The sequence below is a fragment of the Sebastes umbrosus genome, chromosome 20 (genome assembly GCF_015220745.1).
Source record: "Sebastes umbrosus isolate fSebUmb1 chromosome 20, fSebUmb1.pri, whole genome shotgun sequence".
In the NCBI taxonomy this organism is placed as follows: domain Eukaryota; kingdom Metazoa; phylum Chordata; class Actinopteri; order Perciformes; family Sebastidae; genus Sebastes; species Sebastes umbrosus.
Window position 1 is genome coordinate 11,949,620 of NC_051288.1, and position 18,305 is coordinate 11,967,924.

The 18,305-nt window shown below is 40.9% G+C and overlaps 1 protein-coding gene across 2 annotated transcripts in view; it reads left to right on the forward strand.

The window, feature by feature from the left end:
* The first annotated feature begins 834 nt into the window (after window positions 1-834).
* Window positions 835-18,305, forward strand: part of rab11fip3 (RAB11 family interacting protein 3 (class II)) — a 35,606-nt gene continuing 18,135 nt past the window's right edge. The window contains exons 1-3 of one of the 2 annotated variants that reach the window (XM_037754431.1): window positions 835-3,598; window positions 12,114-12,207; window positions 17,290-17,366. In XM_037754431.1, coding sequence (XP_037610359.1) covers window positions 3,491-3,598; window positions 12,114-12,207; window positions 17,290-17,366 — 279 coding nt within the window. In that variant the 5' untranslated portion in view covers window positions 835-3,490. The remainder of the gene's footprint in view (window positions 3,599-12,113; window positions 12,208-17,289; window positions 17,367-18,305) is intronic. The other variant, XM_037754432.1, reaches the window with a different exon arrangement.

Consider the following 18,305-nt stretch of genomic DNA (forward strand, 5'->3'; position numbering starts at 1 on the left):
AAATATTGGTTACTTATGTAGATTATAATTTGTTCTAAGAGATCAGGAGCCACAAAGTTGGGTCCTGAAGAAAATAAATACCTCTGTAAAACAGATGGGGGCGCCAAAACATCACAATTGCAGCCATCTAACAATTACTATTTTCTCAAAAATAATAAATCTCCTCTTGTCCAGTGGTTTATATATTATTTACATCAACTGCTGAGTAGTTAATGCTTTGCAGAAACAGTCATTTAATTGGTAGACCAGTGATTTCACAGACAAACTGTGCTGAAGTGACCCTGAACTTTACCCTCTGTGTGAAGGGGGGGTGCTTACTTAAAATATATGCATATGATAATATAATATAATATATATAATATATGCATGTGAGTGCAGAACAGTGTTTTGAATATTATCCAGCAAGACACCTCAGTTAGTTCAGTGACCCTGAACTTTAACATCTGAGTGAAGGGAGGTGCTTACTTAAAATATATGCATATGAGTGCAGAACAATGTTTTGTATATATATATATATATGTGTGTTTTTTGTTTTTTGAGTTTATCTTTGTTTTAATGTTTGATGTGAAATTTGTTCAGTGTAATAACAACTGAAAAATAAATAAATAAAAAGTTTAAAAAAAAAAAAATATATATATATATTTTTTTTTTTTTTTTTAATCATTTTTTATATATATATATATATGCATATGATGCAGAACAATGTTTTTAATGGGTTTTGTGCACAAACACATCATAAGGTCCATTGATGGCAGCATATGAAGCCAGATACTGCGGGGTGTTTTGTACGCTTGCGTGCAACGTCAGTGGTGTGTATGCGGCTGAGGAGGAGGAGGAGGGAGGATGGGACACTGCTGATGCTGATGCGAGAGCTTTCAGTGTCTGTGATCAACATCGGTGGACTGACTGCCTGCTCAAACGATGGAGCTTTTTGCTCTTATCTTACACCTCTTTAGTTGTCACCGTTGGCTTCGTGCGACTGTGACTTGATGGTGTTTTTTTTGAGGACATAACAGAAGGATAACAAGAAGAAGAATCTCAGCGGTTTCGTCTCGTCACTCGTCGTCTTCTGGCCTGTCCTTGTGGACTGACACAGGTGGATTGTCTGCTTGGAAAAAACGGCCATCGAAATGAAGACATAATGGTGGACTATTATCTCCGTAGTCTCCTCTCTTAAACGGAGGAGTATCAACACCATCATCTGGTAACAGAGAGGAGGTAGAAGCTGGACTGGTAGCTAGCTAATAGGCTAATTTCGCTAGCTAGTCAGTTAGCAGCTTCTCAGTGGGATGCTGGAAGGAGGAGTTAACATCAGTTGCTAGCTTTAATCACTGTGAGGTTTGACTGTGGGTGTTATATTTAGTAAACCAGCTTATAATGATATATTTAACCTCATATCTGGAGGTGAAGGTGAGGTTTTGACTGGCCACGTTGCTGGTAAATGAGCTTGTGATGGATCCGATTTGGATAATCAGCTAAGAAAAGCTAATGTTGACCAAACTGGTGTGACTTGCTTGCCAGACGTTTTTTGTTGTCAGTTCATGACTTTATTTGCCAGCTTTTCAGGCTTCAGAGTGAAGCATGTTGTTGACTTTGGATGTGCTGAAGCTGTTTGTGGCAACAACAACCAGGAGAGGAGCTGTCATGGCACATGAGAGGCACATAGGAGGTCAAAACACAGCTTTAACATCAAGATATTAGTATGCATTTAGACACTGTTGTCAAGATGTGGATGTCAACTGACTGAAGTTAAAACAACAAATACTATTTGTTAATCTGTTGCCTGACTGACATTAAAACTACCCCTACTAGTTTACTTATTATTTTTCCTTGACAATGCTTCTAGGAATCCCACATTTGAAGGTGTCATTGTAAGATGTGTAATGCCATTTAAAAACATGGCATTAAAGCTGAAGAACTGGATCTCTACGGCAGCAGTGAGATAATACAGCCAGCTTTTCTGAGGGTTTTATGTAAAGTGGATCAAGCCAATATAAATGGAACCGACAGTCCTGTCTGGCCCTTTGGGGCACACCACACAGTGGGAGCCAGAACAGCCATTTCCTCTCGGATTTCACACGCTGGATTCAGACAATGGAGGTGTGCTCTGTCAAAACAAGGGTGGCCAGACAGGTTTCAGAAACCAGGATCAAACATCGGAACAGAGTGAGGAAGAAAATCCTTTCCAGGACCAGCCGGTAGAGTTGGACGACCTCATACGTATCGTTGATTCTCGTGTAGATCAGTCCAGTATTTCCAAAGCTTCTCTCCATGGTACTCATATAGAGGAATTGTCCTTTACAGAAAACCACTGAGCAAACTAGTGAACTGAGTGACTTCACTTTGTCATGGCTGTTTTCTCCCAAACTCACTGATGTGGTTGGGAAAAGCTCTGCCCATGAGGAACTCACGCAAGAAGGCCCTCTTGAGACCTCAAATGACCTCAGTAGTCAGGCTGAGCTAATAAGCCTCAGTGTACCGGTCTCTCCGTCGAAGGTTTCCAACACAGGGGATCCACTTTTGTTGGTAGATCTCCCCTCAAGTGAACACTCTTGTCTCCCCCCAGAGTCCTCGGGTGAGTGGAACCCACAGGGTGGTCAGCGAGGAGCTGGTAGACCTGTCCACAAGACCAGCAGGTGGGTCTCCCTCCCTCGCAGAGCAGGGAGGACATTGTCACCTGAAAACCCGAGACAAAGGTTTATTCCCTGATCAAGTGACTGTACCCTGGAGCACTACCCTGCAAGTTTACCTGAGAACTGCCTCACGCAATAAACACGTCAGCAGCACGCCACTGGAGTGTTTCGAAGGATCTGTGCCTTTGTTGGATTTAGAGGTCCCAGATTGTGACAGCAAGTCTGAGCCCTGTGCCCTGCCAGTCCTCCCTCTCTTATCTGCACAGGTGTGCCATTAGATTTATCAACACAGGAGTTCGGAGGTGGAACATGAAGGAGCTGCTGTAAATAGAGATGTGACTTCAGAGCAACCGGGGTGAGAATGACTCATTTGCTCTGGGTTTGTCAGCTTGAACCTTCATCACTGACAGTGCCTCTGGCTGAAAGATGCCTCCATCCGAGGTGATTTCACCAGTGAGAGCTGCTCTGTGGGAAATGAGTCAAATGAGGATTTGATGGAAGACAATATTTGTTCTGAAGCCAAAAATCAAGGGAATGAGGCAATGGCTTTGGATCTGTGCTTGACTACCGACGAGGTCCGCGGCGAGGAAACGTGGGACTTGAAACCTCGGGATGATGTACAGAACGGAAGTGTTCCCGATCCAAACGACCGAACAGAGGGAAGAGGAGAGTAACCAGCTCGAAGGATCCGATTGTCATGAGGTGGCTGTCTTTTGATTTTTTCTGTCCAGGACTTGCACACTTCTTCTCCCGAGGCGGATGGACTAGTGAGCAAACTGTGGAGACAATTTCTCTCTCTAAGATGGTGGTAGATGACTCACTGCCAATGGTCTCGGCTGTGAATACGAGGGAGGAAGATGTCTCCCCCACTAAAAGACGTATTCGACGCTTTGGACCAAGACGGAGATGGCTTTGTTCGTATCGAGGAGTTTATGGAGTTTGCTGCCGCCTATGGGGCCGATCAGGTGATGATTATTTTCCTGTTGACGTCCCTTCTCGTTTCCAGCTCGCAGCCACTGGATAATGCATGCTGAGTGAAGTTCTGTGTAAAACCATATAAAGCTCCATATACATAAATGATTTATCATTGATTTTGTGCTGAACCTCAGAGTGCTTCTTGCAAAAAGCCTGCTTAATTCAATCAACTGAAATCCATCTGGCTGATGTCGCTTTGCTATCAGTATTTCAAGTTGTTTAGCATCTAAATCTAAATCTACAGTATGTTGTTTCTAAAACAGGGGCCCTGATTATGAGTTTTTAATTAACTACAACAGGTTTATGTTGCCCCAGAGGTAACACAACCTCTGCTTTGGTGCTTGTTGTGTTTCCTACAAATTAGCTCCTAACATTCAGTGTACTACATGTGGCAGCATATTATTAAAACCATGCCTGGATTAGTTTGACATGTAATTTTTGGTGAGTGTTCAAGAGCCCGGATTTGGATTATCATCCGGATAAGTCTGCCAAGCATATTGGCTGTAATGAATTCTCTCCGGCCCCGGCACTCCTCCATATGTCAAATGACAAACACTCATTTGCATATCCTGCGGTTTGGGGATAATCTCTTGAGAAATGGTTTATGCTCCTCCTCACCCCACCCATGACCCTCACCCATTTGTTTGCTCATGGCCCAGCCTTTTGGGGAATAGTTTCACAGTTACTTGCAAATCAAGAGACAAGAAACAACACCTAAAAAGGAAACCTACTAAATTCCAAGGTGTCACATAATGACATTAAGTTGATTAAATAAGTCTTACTTAGTGAACAGCTATGAGCAGTAAAAGGGAAGAGAGTCTGTTTGCTTCTCATCACTCCATTTGAATTTGTCCTTTTTTGACCCTGTGTAAAGTCCTTGACTACACTGTATTACCCAGATCCTTTGAGCCCAGGTGTTGGTCTTCAACCAAAAGTGAATTTCAGAGTATAAACACTTACACACAGATCTCAAACGCTCCAGAGTAAAAAGAATGACATCAGTTTCTTTTCCTGTCAGACGAGCTTGTCTGTTTAAATGTTTTACAAGAATCAGACTGAGCTCAAGCAAGATGTGATCACACCATTTGCAAATAACCAGTAAAAGGGCGGATGCAAAGGATGATGTAACCTAACCGGTAGAAGAAATTAACATAAGCCCTCATGAGCTTGTATGAGATATCTTGTTCAACTCATGTATTGGTCTCTTTTTGTATTCAGTGAAGCAATAAGAATAATGTCACTTGCAGTAGTTTATAATCCATTTTAAAATGTGTCCCTTCTTGTTTTTAAATTTTGATTTTATAAATGGAGCGGATACAGGCAAACATTTTTAAAGGTATAGTACGTACGCATTGTCGGTTCCTGTTTGTAAACACACTGCATTCAAAGTTGGCCACACCTCCACAGCTTAACGAAAGGGAGAGAGAGAGAGAGAGAGAGAGAGAGAACAGCGATAGTCAAGTGAGCAATGGAGTGACTGAAGAGAGAGAGCGGCGTTAGTGAGAACAAAGCAGCAAATCGGAGAAATTAAATATTATTTTCTGATTGTTTCCTGGCGGTTCCGTTCTAAAACACACAACTAACTCTGCACAACCCTGCGGGAAGATTGCAGAGTTGCCGAATTTTGAATGAATGCAGACTTCCTGTCCGCTGGCTGTGGCTCAGCGCTGCTCTCGTCAAACTACAGATACTCACCGATCATAGCTGCACTCACTGCACAGAGAGGAGCAGGGGGATCACTGGAACACATGCACGTAACACAACCAATCTCATCTGGTGAAATACGGCTGTTTTGTATCTAACAGAGTAAAGGTTGGACTTGTAAGTCGGTATCAGAAGCCGATGGGCGTGACAAAGTGGTGGCATTTGACCACCTGAACGGGCTGCACACCCAGCGCGCTGTTATTGACTGGGGGTTACATCCCCACGTGGGGCCCAAAGGCTGTTTTCAGAAGTGATGATTGAGAGGGATTCTTTTTGTATCAGTCTATACATTGATTTTTAGGTTAATTCCTCGCACATTTATACCTTTTGATTTAGAACATATTAACCAATTTAAACTCTTTTTGATGACCGTTGAACGAGGCCTTTGGGTGAGGACGGGTACTTGTTGATACTCCACGCACACACAGAGTGTGACGCTGGCTCACTAATGCTTTTTAATCCTTCTCTCCCAGTTCAAAGCACCTCTGTCGCCCCCCGGATCTGTCCCATGTGTAGCCCTAGGTATCTGTGGCTCCCCAGGCATGGATTGTGAAGGATTAAGAGTAAAATGTATTTTCCTGAGTCAGAGGGCCTCCATGGTTTGGGTGCCATCCACCAACTGCCCATGAGCTTTTGTCATGTTAGTTTAATGTGAATCAATTCCACCTGTTTTTTTTGCTAGGCAGTGCTAAAGGTGAGACATTTACATGACACTGGGAGTTGATTTTATTTCATAGGTGTGGTCAGTTTTACTGTTATTCCATACTGTTTTGGTTTCTGGTGGAGTTTTCCGCCGCTGCACCTCCCAACTATCTAGATTCCAGCAGTTTCCTTTGGATCTTTATTTCTTAAAGGTTTTCCTTGGACTGCTAACCAGATTGTGCAGATTGATTACTTGTGTGCCTTTCTTTGTGTTTAGGCTATCAGATATCTGGTTCGCAAGAGCTAATTTGTGCCCTTACCGGAACCGTTCTCAGATTTCTGTCTTTTTCGTGATCTGAGAGGGAGACAAAGCCTTTGGCGTGTTTTTTGCCTTTTTCATTTACAATAAGTAAGCATGCAGCAGACAGACTTATCTTCAGAATTTGTGGAATGTTATATAATGCATGTAGCCTTTCAGTGGATTTGGCATTCATTAGCCGAGCTCAAGGACCAGTGGGAAAGTCAGGTCTGATCTAACAAGGCCGACGCGCAGCTGAAGTCAGAGTGCTGATTGTTTCTGTTCTGTTGCTGAGGTAGCAAATGGTTTACTCTTTTCATATCAGTTTGCAGTAGATGTTGTGCTTTTCATATTTGAATAAGCTTTGCCCTGATATGCCCTGTATTTCTGTCTTCTTGGGATAAAAGTGGTTTGAATAACTTCCATGCCTGAGTGGCTCAGATTAGTGAAATTGTACTGTGGACCATGGTGGTAAAACAAGTATTTTAGCAGTGTGGTTGAGAAAACCACTGTTTAATAGGTCATACTAATTCATAAGTACATCCATAAATAACACTTTAAAACAATAAAAAAGTTTTGCCAGTAGGGATGCACGCCAAGTGAACGTGTTGTTAAGCGGCTCAGGATGGCACAGGGAGTTTTTTTTTAGCTGGAATTATTTCTGCTTTCTGCTTTCCATGTTTCCTGCCGAGCTTATATACAACAGGCATTCTTCAGTAAGATTTTGTATTTGTAATTATATTGTCATCATAGTTTAGTGGAGGGCTAGGAGCAGTCCTTGCATGTGTATTATTGTGCACCACTTTGCAAATATCCCCAGCAACCTGTCAGGCACAGCAGGAAGGTATTCATGAGGTATTTGCATGCGTGTTCAGCTGTATGCTAAGAATACAAATGTTTCCTCCAGAATTATTCCAGGATGGGATAGTGGCCAGGTGCATACACACACATGCGTCATTGTGTGTGGTTTGAATATGAGCATCATATAATGTAGAATCTTAAAGCAGAATACAAAATATTATGGGGTGGGAATCACCAGAGGCCCCATGATGCGATATGCTGAGTATTGCGATGATATATTGCGATTTATTACCGTTTTTGAACTGCAAATGATGCAGTTTGTCTTCATTTACTTTATCTAATAAGATACAGCTTTCACTCTGTTCATCTCAGAGTTTTTTATTCACATATCTTGAGGTCAGAGGTCAAGAGACCCCTTTGAAAATGGCCAAGCCAGTTTTTCCTCGCCAAAATTTAGCGTAACTTTAGACGGTTATTTAACGTTCTTCCTGACAAGCTAACATGATATACCGATCGATTCCTTAGGTTTTCTGGTTTCATATGATTCCAGTATCTTCACTACGTCTAGCTTTAAGACGGAGCCCGCCTACAACCTCTGAAAGACAGCGGCAGTCAGATTGTTAAGAGGTTAATAATTATAATAAAAGGTCGTTACTTGACATTCTTGTATCGATAATATTGCCACGCAAAATATCGTGATACTAAGCTGTATCGATTTTCCCCCTACCCCTACAAAAGATAGTGTATTATATATCAACTTTTAAACATATTTCAACCACAAACCCGCAACAAGCGCTGCCTCTACCACTTTTCTGGGTGAGACATCTTTTTCAGGAGAACCCTTTTTGACGTAGACGTACCATTAGAAGGTTGATTTACCCACCTTTAGATGTCAAGTCAGTGTCTAAACCATCATGATTTACTGTAGTTTAGTGGGATGTCATGACTGTGTTAGGAACACTATACGACCTACTGTTTTAAATGCAGGTACTATTCTACCTTTTGATGAATACCAGAAAGAAATTGTCCTCAATTGTGAAATGTCCTGCAGGCATGTGCCAAATCTGAGAGTTCAGTGATTGAAAAGATCTTTCTAACTGGTTTCACTCACTGGTTTTGACCCCAATTCTACACAAAAGCCATACTGAACTGCATTGTGGTCGTGTCTCTCTTGTCAGTCGACACTCCCAACCCCACTTTGGCCAGCCAGCCACCCTCCCCTCACCCGCTGCTTTATGTACTGCCCCTCTAATCCACAATGACATGTCCCATGCCCTGAAACGTCCCCTCTCTTGAGTTCACTTTTTATGTGTTAATGTTATATTTCCCAAGATCATTCTGCCTTTATTTTTCTTCATCATCTTTTGCCAACCCACTAGGCTCATGATCATGGCTATCAGAGTTTTGTTTGAGGAACGGTTGTGAAATCCCCTCCAGGAAAGACTCTCACCAAAGGGTATTCTTCTCCATGGGGTTATGCACAACAGCGGTCTGTGTGGAGGCGGTCAGGCGTTCCCCGGCACTGATTAGACACAAATAGAGGAAACAGAAAAACCACAGAGTGCCTTCGATGCTCCGCTAAGCAGCGGAGCTGACAGAGTGGCCTTTGAGTTTAGTATTTGTCTGCCTTTCCATTGTCAAAATAGAATTATTGCATAAAAATGATTGTCTATCTAATACCGCAAATTACATTTTTAAAACAACAAAAGACAAAGAGACAAAGAAATGGCTCCCAAAGAAATAAGAAATAAGTATTTAAATAAATACTTGTCCAGAAAGTACCATTTATAAAATTGTTTAAAAGAAAAGTGTGTAGCATTTAGGGCAGAAATGGAATATGATATTAATAAGTCTGTTTTCTTATAGTGTATAAGCATGAGAAAATAAGAATCCTTGTGTTTTTGTAACCTAAAGGCCGTTACACACCGGGACCTTTTTGTTTTTGTGCGATTAATTTGCACGTCCATATATATTTTTTCGAGGGCTGTCAAAGTTAACACATTAACGCAACTTGTGCTCTTACAATCGTAGCGGTCTCAGTTTTAAAGCTAGAGTGAAGATACTGGCATCATATGAAACTAGAAAAAAACTAAGGAATTCATTGGTACTCAACCATGTCCTATTAAGGAGGCTAAATAATGCTCCAAACTTATGCAACATTTTGGCGAGGAAAAAACTGGCATGGCTTTATTCAAAGGGGTCCCTTGACCTCTGACCTCAAGATATGTGAATGAAAATGGGTTCTATGGGTACCCATGAGTCTCCCCTTTACAGACATGCCCACTTTATGATAATCACATGCAGTTTGAAGCAAGTCATAGTCAAGTCAGCACACTGACAGCTGTTGTTGCCTGTTGATAAGAGTATTAAATACTTGACAAATCTCCCTTTAAGGTAAATTTTTGAACAGATAAAAAATGTGCGATTAATTGCAATTAACTATGGTCAATAATGCGATTAATCGTGATTAATATTTATATCGATTGACAGCCCTAATTTGTTCTTATTGTTTTTGTCATGAATACTTTCACACAGAACGTGAATATTACGCGGTGAAAAAGCGGCATAGAGGCTTCGTTGTTTGAACCACCTTCCATTCTTACCTTTCAACAATAAAACATATAATATTTTCAGGCCAGTGTTGTTTATTCCTCACTGTGTAAAGGTATTTGGAATGAACCATTTATATCTAAGCCGTTTATATCTACATCTTCACAGAGCCGGCCGCGATGTTTCTACAGTAGCCCAGAATGGACAAACCAAACACTGGCTCTAGATAGGGCCATTTACGTTTTAAAGTTTTTTGCGTCGGCCACCGTAGTTCTCCTACACGCTTGGCACACGGGACAGTTGGTTGCAATCTGCAACCTCACTGCTAGATGCCGCCAAATCGTACACACTGCACCTTTAAGAAGACATTTTTAGCTTGCCTAAACTTTATGCCAGTAAATTCCGTAATTATATGTTGCAAAACCACCCATGAAAGAAAACAATAGAGGCGGTCAGCTGTACAAAGTCAAAACAAGAATGGATACATAAACTGATAATCCAGTGCACAGTGTTTGCAACAACATTAAATTAATTAAGTAAAAAGGTGGCCAGTTTAACAGCTGCGGAGGGGCTTTCCCAGGGTCTTGGGGCAAAAATACAAGCAAACTGAAATTATATTCACCTGTAGTTTTTAGGTTAGACCTAGGAATAGCCAACAGGATCTGCTCACAAGACCTGAGGGGCCTGGCACTGCTGTACAGATGTAGGCCATGGACTGCTTCCACATTATAGTAGTGCTCTCTGGTTTGTTTTGGCTCTTCATCCTGCTTGTTCAGTCGTATGTTATTATAGTATACTGGCCCAGTGTCTTACTGCAGACGCAGTAACTAATAATAATCCACTGCTTATTATAGCAGTTATGTAAAAATGTTCATAGATTCATAGTTAGTTTCCTATCGCACGTCAGGTTCACACCTCGCCCGGCTGAGGTGTCTCTGAATAGCTTCATGGAACAACATTATATTCTGTTAACTGCGATGCGCCATTGTGAAACTAAAAGATGTATTCTTAACGCCCACCACTGACCTCAGCCACACAGTTCACCAACCCTTCTTCAGCCTACAGTATCAACCGTGTGGAAAGGTTTAGCATAGCAGAGATGGAAGTTGGATGAGCCTCGAATCCACATGCTAAACTTAACATCAGAGTGTGAACCACCCTCAGTTAGATCAGCCACTCCTCTCCTCCTCTCTCTAAGTACAGCTGGGCTTAATTCACCAAACCCAGATCATAAGCCACGGGGGGTTGTCGCACTCCAGTTTATTAGAAGTTTCAGCCTTCTCAGCCTCCTGAGTCAGAGCTCAGCGTTGCTAAGCAGATCAACTTGTTTTTATGTGTAACCGATATAAAAACGTAGTGTAGAAGAGAGAGGCCCGCACACAGAATGGAAGTCTCTGTGAAACGACCACGTTCACATTGTGTGCTTCGTTTGCTCGAGGAATAAAGCGAGCTGAAACCACAGAAACCTCACCCGCCATACTCTCAGGCTCCTTCCCAGCTAGTTTTGTCAGTGATACACGCCTTAAAATTATACTGTAATAATGGGGTTAGTATAAGTTTGTGACGGATGACATTTGACTTAGTCTATTATTTGTGTGAATAGATTTCGTTCGCTCGGCGCCACCAGTAACTCATATCTAGTTCCCAGCTCTCTTTGGGAGCTAGATAACTAGTAAGAATTAAATGGGGCAATGTGCCAAGGAATTTGTACAGGTGAAGGCTCAGATCAGATTTAGTTTCACAAACACTAGGAGTCAATTTTCAATAAAAAAAAAACATGTTGCTCCAAGGTGCACTGTTGTTGTTTTTTATGCTCTGACGTCCTGTAGTTACTGAAGGGCACATCGCCCTGTTGCCAGGTTACCGACTGTAAGAATATACAGCATGTAGGTGCACTTATGTAACCCATCGAACAGCTGAGTGCAGCAAAGTTTCTGTGCACAAAAAGGCTTGCCTCACATTTTATACTGTACATGCATGCATTTTAATTACTTTAAAAAGTGTCTGTGTGGTGAAAACACTTCGTCTGCAACTGTAACGCTTTCAGTAACATTTTTATTTCTTCTATATAATAAAGTTTATACCCTTTGCACACTTTAAAATCCTGGTAAACTCACTATTGCCCGGAATCCAATAAAGTCAGAAAAACACTTGACGTCTGCAAAAGCTGATTTTCTTCAGAAGGTCAGAAGTTGGTTTTATTGCTGACTTTTTGCTCCTGTAATCATAATCTTTGGAGTACATGTAATTCAGCAGTTCTTAGTCGTTTTATGTAGCTTATGTTCAGCTCAAGTACCGGCTTGATGTTTTGCATGTGCTTTTCCATTGAAGTCAGTATGCAAACTTTGCAGTCAAGTCATTTTCCCGCTTGTGGGGAAAACTCCCCCTTACATAATTTCTGACATAATCTTAAAGCATCCATGCAGATCAAATGACAGGGTTATGGGACAGGGATTTTCTTCTGTTGCTATGATGAATATAATGTTTTGAATGTCACTTCTATCTTTCAGGTGAAGGATCTGACCAAGTTTTTGGATCCCAGCGGACTGGGAGTGATCAGCTTTGAAGACTTCCACCGTGGAATCACTGCAATCAGCAATGGAGGTGAGTCATGAGTTTTAACTCTCTTATATGTAACATGTCTTTAATTGTTTTTCCCTTTTAAGCTCTTCATCTACTGTTCCCTTTTTGTGGACTCAGTTGGCCCTGTTGCGTAAGACTCTGGGGGTTCTACATTTAACGATCCGTGAAAACTACCAACATAAAAACGTCCCACTTTTTTACATGTGTAATAAATACAGTAAGCTTTTATTGGACATATTTATACTTGCATCACAAATCAAAGAGCTGCGACACATGGTGAACTCCATGTTCTACTTACTGATGCTGGTATTTTATCTGGCTGTAGTACTCCATGTGTAAGAGCACATTTTCTCTTCTGTTCTTCTTTTCTATTTTATTTTTGGCTAACCTGCCATTAACCTAATTCTCTGCAGCGAGTTTTTGCACCTACATTTAGTCTCCAGCATCTGGCTCTATCTATCTGCATCCCCCACAGCGCCAAATATTGTTGTCAACACAGTATGTTCACATCCATCGCTCAGCTGACTTGAGGGATTTTGAAAGGAAAGGCAGAAGACTGACCCAAATTCTTGCTAACTGGACTCAAAATGCTGTTATTCTGTCTTTAACCACTTTGCTGCCCTCTTGTTCCACTTTATAGGCTTTTACAGCTGTAAGTTGTAAAGACTCAGCAATGTATTTCTCTCCTAAAATGGGAACAATTTATAAGCCTGTCTTGACAGTTATGTCACCTCAGCACAGCAGTAAATCTAATCTAATCTAACTCTTGAATGATGATTGACTTTAAATGAGGACTATTTTCAATGGTCATAACAGTAAAGTGAAGTGTACATGATGGATTTAGACTCCACAAAGTGACATCATTACAAAGAGTTTCAGCCCCTTCGGCAGTTTTTACAGCACACGCTGGTTGTGTTGACACACCGCACAGGTTGTGGTGACGTCATCTCAACCCGCCCAGCGTATTGATTGGAAGCACTCTTTCCCACTCTCTTTCTGGGTTGCACAGCTCCCGTTACTCTTGCCATTAATAAGTCATGCGCTGGAAAGCATGAGATGCACAGGCACATGGGCTTGTTGGCGAGGTTTCAGAGCGGGGAGTGGCAGAGAGATGAGGTTTGTGTCAGAGAGTCCTATTCACCTAAATTATTTACTGCCCTCTCTCTCGTTCTCTGCCCCGGCCTCTCTGTTTCACCCTCGTCACGAGTTGCAAAGCTGTGTGTTGTAAAGTCAGATTACAGAGACCTGCCTATGACAAGCTGTGCATATATATCACCAAAAAACATAGGCGATCTGAAATAATTGTCTTAATAGACATAAACAAATACTACGGCTGTCAATCAATTAAAATATTTAATTGCGATTAATCGCATGATTGTCCATGATTAGTCGCGATTAATTGCAAATTAATTTTTGTATCTGATCAAAATGCATCTTAAAGGGAGATTTGTCAGGTATTTAGTACTCTTATCAACATGGGAGTGGGTAAATATGCTGCTTTATGCAAATGTATGTATATATTTATCTTTGGAAATCAATTAGCAACGCAAAACAATGACAAATATTGTCCAGAAACCCTCACAGGTACTGAATTTAGCATAAAAGTGTGTCAGTGTGCTGACTTGACTATGACTTGCCCCAAACTGCATTTGATTATCATAAAGTGGGCATGTCTGTAAAGGAGAGACTCGTGGGTACCCAGAGAACCCATTTCATTCACATATTTTGAAGTCAGAGGTCAAGGGACCCCTTTGAAAATGGCCATGCCAGTTTTTTCTCGCCAAACTTTTGTGCACGTTTGGAGCGTTATTTAACACTCTTCCCAGCAAGCTAGTATGACGTGGTTGGTTTCCATGGTTACCAATGGATTCCTAAGGTTTTCTAGTTTCATATGATGTCAGTATCTTCACTTTAGCTTTAAAACCGAGACCGCTATAGCCTCCCAAATATTGATTAGGTTAATGCGTTAAAGAAATTAGTGGCGTTTAAAACGAATTTACCTTAACGCATTATTATCGGGTTAACTTTGACAGCCCTAATAAATACATACAATTTATTAATCCATCTATCCATTATCTGTAACCGCTTATTCTATTCAGGGTCGCGGGGGGCTGGAGCTGATCACAGCTGACATCGGGTGAAGGCTGGGTACAGACCTGGACAGGTCGCAAAACTATCACAGGGCTGACACATAGAGACACCCATTCACCCTACAATTTAATAATGAATAAATACATTTTAAAATAAATGCAAAATAAATACATTTAAAAGTTCATAAAAACAAATAAATAAAAGGGAAATTAAATAAAAGAGTAGATAGATAGGGGAATTGATACATAGGTAAATAAAAAAGAAGCTAATTAAAACAGAAATATCAATTTCTGTCACATTTTATCAATAAATTATTGCCTACATTAATTTGAGTATATTTATTTATTTAAAGAGTAATTTATTTATTTATTCATTTTTGATTTTGACAGGTTCCGTCCTCCATATCATTGAAGTTGTTTTGGTTTGTTTTGGTGGCTAACCCACACATCATGTAACCATGACGCCATGGGTCAGAATCCAGCCGGGGATCTATTGTCTTATGTTCCCGTTACTCACTGTCCTGTCTTTTCTGCCTCCCCGTCTGTGTTTTTCTGTGTGATGAGCAATGTGGAGAATGAATCATATATTTTCTGCTGGAAGACACTTTCCCATTAGTGTGTGAAGAACAGACCTCTACTGTAACTTCCCAGGTCACTCACACACTACTGACAGAATTCCACTGTGCTTGTAAAGGTGGAGTGTACTCTTTAGATGTCATGTTCTCTACCACAGTTTTCTCCACCACCTCTGCTGTAATCAGAGGGCAAAACCTGCTCTTCCAACTCCCAGCCTGTGGTCTAGTTTCATAATAAATGTCCTCGCACTCCACCTTCTTTTTTTTAATTTCATTTCTGCACCACTTGTTACTGGCAAGGGTTACCTTTAATAAAGGCAGGCCCACAGGCGATGGAAATGCCTTGCCCCCTGTAGTGGCTATGGCATGTCTGGAACAACAAAAGTTGGTCCAGAAAATATCTCTGTCGTCTGATATTTTGACATTACGCCAGGAGACTGCAGGTGCAAACAGAAGCCAGCTTCTCTTTTCACTTAAACGGCCTTCAATGTGTACGAGTCTCGAAGAGCAACGGGTTACGCAAGACCAGGGGGCACAAAAAACCCTTGGGTCTGCTGTCGGGAACACTGCTTGTGTTCTATTCTCCCAGTAGGGTGCTATTCACAGCTCTGTTTACTAGATACAGGAGCCATGGTGGCTCCATCTTGTTGGTTCGTCTCAGGTTACACTGCTTGTCTACGGGTGCTCTCAACAGAGGCCTTTATTGACAGATTTGAATTGGATATGGGTTGCTCTTGTCCTTTTTTTGTTGTTTTGTTTTGCCCATACACTTATTACATGACATTCTATAGCCCTTGAAATGAGAGTGTATAAGTTACACAATGTTTACTGTCGCATCACGCTTAGATTGCTGACTGTAAATATGCTAGAGTAGGGCAACGAGGACACACACGCTAAACTGTGCTGATTTCTTCCTTGAACAAATGCGTATCAGTTTGTCAAACACATTATTTACCATCGATCTGTTAGGAGTGGAGTCACATTTCTTCCTTAAATATAATAAAGAGAAATGGAAGACTTATATATATCTGCAGTTAAAATTGCCCTGTTTCATGGTTAACAATAAACTCATGTTAATTTAAATGAGAAATTAAGAATTACACAAAACATTGTAATCTATTATTAAATTAATATCTGGGCTGTCAAAGTTGACTCGATAATAACACGTTAACACAAATTAGTTTTAACTGCACCAATTTCTTGGTGGTGCAATTTTTAATTAATCTCTTAAAAATTGGGCCGCCTATCTCTCGGAGGTTTGTCATGGGCTCAAAATCTAGAGTGAAGGGCGCCCCGATAGCTCAGTTGTGAAGGGGGTTAAATAACGCTCCAAACACGCTGAATGTTGGTGAGGAAAAACTGGAATGGCTTTTTTCAAGGGTTCCCTTGACTTCTGTCCTCAAGATATGTGAATGAAAATGGGTTCTATGGTTACCCACCCCACGACTTTATGCTAATCCTATGCAGTATTTGGCAAGTCATAGTCAAGTCAGCACACTGACACACTGACAGCTGTTGTTGCCTGTTGGGCTTCAGTTTGCCATATTATGATTTGAGCATATTTTTTATGCTAAATGCAGAACCTGTGAGGGTTTCTGGACAATATTTGTCATTGTTTTGTGTTGTTAATTGATTTCCAATAATAAATATATACATATATTTGCATAAGAGTATTAAATACTAGACAAATCTCCCTTTAAGGTACATTTTGAACAGATAAAAAAATGTGTAATTAATTTGCGATTAATCATGATTAACTATTTTAATTAATTGACAGCCCTAATTAATATATAAAACATTCAGTGATAATGAAATTAGATTAAACAGTATATTACTATTATGCTGTATCAGGTGTATCAGATAAGTCTGAAATTAAAGTCACAGGCCTACATTAGCAGGCATCAGTAGGATGAAGAGCCTGGTCTACCCTGTCGCCTTTGTCACATCATAGATCATCTTAATGAGTTTGGCAGACATTTAAATGAACATTTTAATACTGTTAACCACAGAGTGGGACATGAATAAAGTAATATCCAAGATCATTATCATTATGTGTATTTCAGAATGAATACTTAGAGGCTCCTGGAAATTTAATTGTGCACTTCACAATGCAAAGGCATATTTTAATAATGCATCTGAATTATCAAGCATTAAAATCTTGATTGTAGGGGTTTTAATTTTTAGTCCAATGTTTTATAAATAAAAAGAAAATGAATAACTGTAACAATGGATTGTTCTGGTCTGTTAGTACTATCATAATACATTTTTATAATTCAGGAGCTGTGACTCCTTCTGTTTTCATAATGGCTGTTTGTTTGCACATGGGCATTGGTACTGTACACACCAGTGTTCTGTTTGTCGAGCCTCCTTTACTGTTTGACTTTATGTGTTTGTTCTGTGCACATTAAAAACCCGCCTTCTTCCTCTCATATCTACAGGTCCGGAGCCGCAGCTCTACAATGTAAACTATAGTCCGGGCGATGGAGCTGTGGGCTGTCCAGAGGAGTACGATGAGGTGAGTGTATACAGTAGTAGTTGGTAGTTGTGTATGTGGTCCAGTTGTGCCTTTCGGTTCCCATCGGCGCACACGGCAGCACAGCGCGAAGGTCACAGGCTGAACTCCCCGTGCACTCTTCACTCTTCCCACTGTAATTCACAGAGTGGCTTGCAGAGCTATCATTACCAACTCTGTGAATGTTCCACAGCCTGAACACCCTGGTTTGGCTGACACTAAATAGCATCTGGCTGGCTAGGCTTTTGAGTATTCTCTGACAAATATTGAATTAGCTGGAATGTGGAGTTTTTTTCACATGTGTGTTTTTACAGTTGTGGTTAGCATATCTGGGATTCCTGTCTCCTCTTGTGCACGGAACTTGTATATTTAACCATCATTGTTGCTGGCCTCCGCAAAATGTTTCTGCTATTGTGTGCACTTTGAGCACTGCTGGACTATGGCTGTTGTTTTAGTGGCTTTACACTGCACAGTATCAGCTCCCTCTCTTGGTATGGTTTAGAAGTGCAGGCCCAATGTAGTCAAGAGTGCAAATGGGTCCACTTCAATCCATTTCATGGGCTTCATGAGTCGATAATTTCATGATAAAATCAGGCATCCGTGTGAAATACTTTGGTGGAACGAGCAATGCATTCCTGTGGATTTTTATTGAGACTAGTAAATCTAATACAAGCGACACTAACACCATGCCTGATGTTACTGTACATTCTCGTTGGGTTTAATGACGGCCCCCAAAGCTCCAGGACACAGTCAAGGCCTTGTTTAAAGTTGTTCGTCACAGAAAATGGAGACATTTCATATATTATAATGGATAGGGTACCATCAAGTTGAGGGTGAAATTAAGATAATTGGAGTTTACGGTAACTGCTTAATGATCCGTATATTAAATTGCATGTGTCCAAAATAGTAAACTGATAAATAGATCTTCCTCTCCTGCATTTT